This window comes from Benincasa hispida, chromosome 10, assembly GCF_027475165.1.
Source record: "Benincasa hispida cultivar pf3 chromosome 10, pf3_genome.v1.1, whole genome shotgun sequence".
Classification (NCBI taxonomy): Eukaryota; Viridiplantae; Streptophyta; class Magnoliopsida; order Cucurbitales; family Cucurbitaceae; genus Benincasa; species Benincasa hispida.
In genome coordinates, this window is record NC_143487.1 from 44,936,893 (window position 1) to 44,939,496 (window position 2,604).

The window sequence follows — 2,604 nt, forward strand, 5'->3', positions numbered from 1 at the left end:
TTATATATATATATGGATCATATATATATTATATCTCTAATAAACCATATTATAGTTATTGGGAAATGATCACAAAAGGGTAAGTAAGTTGAGAAATGAAAAAGTGAGGCAATGTGGAGATAAATATAAATTAAAATGTTAAGAAGGGGATGATGTGTAATATCTAAAGAGATGGGGGGTGGAGGAGGAAGTTTCAGTTTCTAATTCTGTTTGTGGTGCACAAAATTGGAAGAAAACAGGAGCTTCCCCATTTCGTTTGGGGTTTTTGGTGATTGGGTTATGGGGATGAAGGCCAATGGAGAGCTCTAGATTTAGATTCAATGGTGGGTTTTCTTCAACCTCCGTCGTCAAACAACTGTTGCTGCTGTTGCTGTTTGAATCTTCCCGTCGTCGGTCAATGTCGCCGGTGCTACTACTATTCACCAGTGGACGATGCGTTTGAGGGTCGATTCCTCGGTTGTAGAGTTTGCGTTTGATGTGCGTGTTCCAATAGTTCTTTATCTCGTTGTCCGTCCTCCCAGGCAACCGTGCCGCAATTAAAGACCACCTATATTAATCATATTAGAAATTCTCCTCACATCAATTTACTACTAAACAAAAAAAAAAAAAATAATAAAAGAAACAAAAAGCTAGGCCATATTAGCTAGGTATTTTGAACACATTTGAAAATAAGGAATTGAATAAAAATAGAGTTGTATTTCATGTTTACATATATATATGAATTTGTTAGCAGATTCAAAACCTAAAACTCGGATTCTAATTTAAATAATTATTTGAGATGTACTTGATAATATGTTTATAAATCATAAAATTAGTTGTAATGATCCACTTACTAAGTTGAATATAAATTAATATTAATTAATTTATGACCAATGTTTTAAATTAATTTTTTTTGTCTAATTATCATTTTATTTCATATAATTTCTAATACATTGAATAGTATATATTTTTTAATTTAAAAAGAAATGAGTTGAATCAACTTTATTTAAGTATTTGATAACTACTTCAAATAACTTTTCAAATCATTTTAAATATTTTTTTTAATCAAAAGTGTTTAAATAAAAACATTTTTTTCAAAAAAACATTTTTTTTCTAATCAATCCAAATCCAACCATATTAATGTTATTAGCAAATTTAACATAATTCTGCACATTTTCAAAATTTATATACACTAAAAACATACAAACGAAAAGAGTTTTAAACACAAATTAACCAAAAGACATTGAAATAGCAACCAAAGTGAAAAAAGAAAAGAAAAGAAAGTATTATTATAGAGTTAGAAATACTCACTTGTTACCAAGTAGACTATGAAGATTGATGATGATTTCATCTTCCTCAGTAGTAAAATTTCCTCTCTTAAGGTCTGGACGGAGATAATTGATCCATCGAAGCCGACAACTCTTGCCACACCGAAGCAATCCTATTTATAAACGATAAGAAAGGATGATTATATATAGTTAGAATAGAAAAGAAGTAAGAAGTTTGAATATATCTGGACGACGCCGTACCGGCGGCTTTCGGGAGAGATCTCCAACAACCATCGCCATGGATTTGGATGTAGTTGATAAGGCGTTGGTCTTCATCTTTGGTCCATGCACCTTTGTTGGTGTGTTGTTTGTCACAGCAAGGAGATCTGCCCATTGAGAGAGTGTGTGAGAAACACACAGTACTATGGATTAATGGAAGGAAGCCAAGGGAAGGGGAAGAAATATATGGAAATAATGGAGAAGCTAATAGCTAAAGGGAGTTGGTAAAAGAGAGACCATTTTATTTTAATTTAATAATTATATATGGAGGTGAGGTGTGGTGAGAGGTGGTAAAGGAAAACAAGCAATTGACTCGGGACTTTCTTTCTATAACGTTGTTATTCTTGGGCAGCGGGCAGCGGGCAGCGGGCAGCATCTTAGACACAAGAGAACGTTTGACCGGGTTGGTGAGATGGATTGAGTGGCTCTAAATTCTTCTTCTTTTTTATTTTCTTTTTTTTGCTCTTTGGGGCTTCTTTTATTTTTCAATTGCAATCCCATCCTTCTAATTTCTGTATATTTGAGGAGTTTGAGAATTTCATTTTAAATAAGTGGAGTCAAAGGACTGGAAAGGAAATGGTATGGTGCATATTTTAAATTTGGGAGGGCACATAAATAAATAAAAACACCTAGAAGGAGAAGAAGAACTGGGTGGCCCCACCAAAGCTTTGGGGTTTGATTCCATTCCAACCATAATATATTTTATTTTAAAACATTGTTTCTCTACCATATGTTTTTTGTTTTATTTAAGGAGGGAAAATGAAAAAGGAAGAAAAAAGTGGAGGTATGTTGAGTTGTGCCTTCTAGAAGGTAAAATCAAGGCCAAGGTTTAGAGTTGAGTTTGCTCCACAAAGTCCCCATCAATTTAAGGAGGATAAATCCAAAAGGAACTAACCCACATTCAAATTTTCTTCCCTACTTTTTACTATCCACTTTTTACTTTTTCACAACACACTCTTACTAGAGATAGCTTTACTAAAGGGGTAACACCATTGAGATAGAGTTGTGAAGTGAGATTTTCCTTCAAAGTGTTTGAATCGAGTAAGAGAACGCGTAAGTGATAAATCGGTAGTTTTAC

General features: G+C 33.3%; 1 protein-coding gene across 1 annotated transcript; it reads right to left on the reverse strand.

Annotated features, from left to right (window-relative positions):
- On the reverse strand, nucleotides 1-2,116 carry LOC120088603 (myb-related protein 308-like). Its single transcript, XM_039046013.2, has 3 exons — nucleotides 1,509-2,116; nucleotides 1,291-1,420; nucleotides 1-547 (listed from the first exon to the last, which is right to left on the reverse strand). The coding sequence occupies exons 1-3, from the start codon at nucleotides 1,639-1,641 to the stop codon at nucleotides 139-141; spliced, it is 672 nt and encodes a 223-aa protein (XP_038901941.1). The 5' UTR covers nucleotides 1,642-2,116; the 3' UTR covers nucleotides 1-138.
- Between the last annotated feature and the right edge of the window lie 488 nt (nucleotides 2,117-2,604).

Excerpts from the sequence above, each read along its gene's own strand:
- LOC120088603 (XM_039046013.2), bottom strand. The coding sequence starts at position 1,641 with ATGGGCAGATCTCCTTGCTGTGACAAACAACACACCAACAAAGGTGCA. Across the intron at positions 1,421-1,508 it reads ATCTCTCCCGAAAGCCGCCG|GATTGCTTCGGTGTGGCAAG; the intron begins GTACGGCGTCGT and ends GTTTATAAATAG. Across the intron at positions 548-1,290 it reads CATAGTCTACTTGGTAACAA|GTGGTCTTTAATTGCGGCAC; the intron begins GTGAGTATTTCT and ends TGATTAATATAG.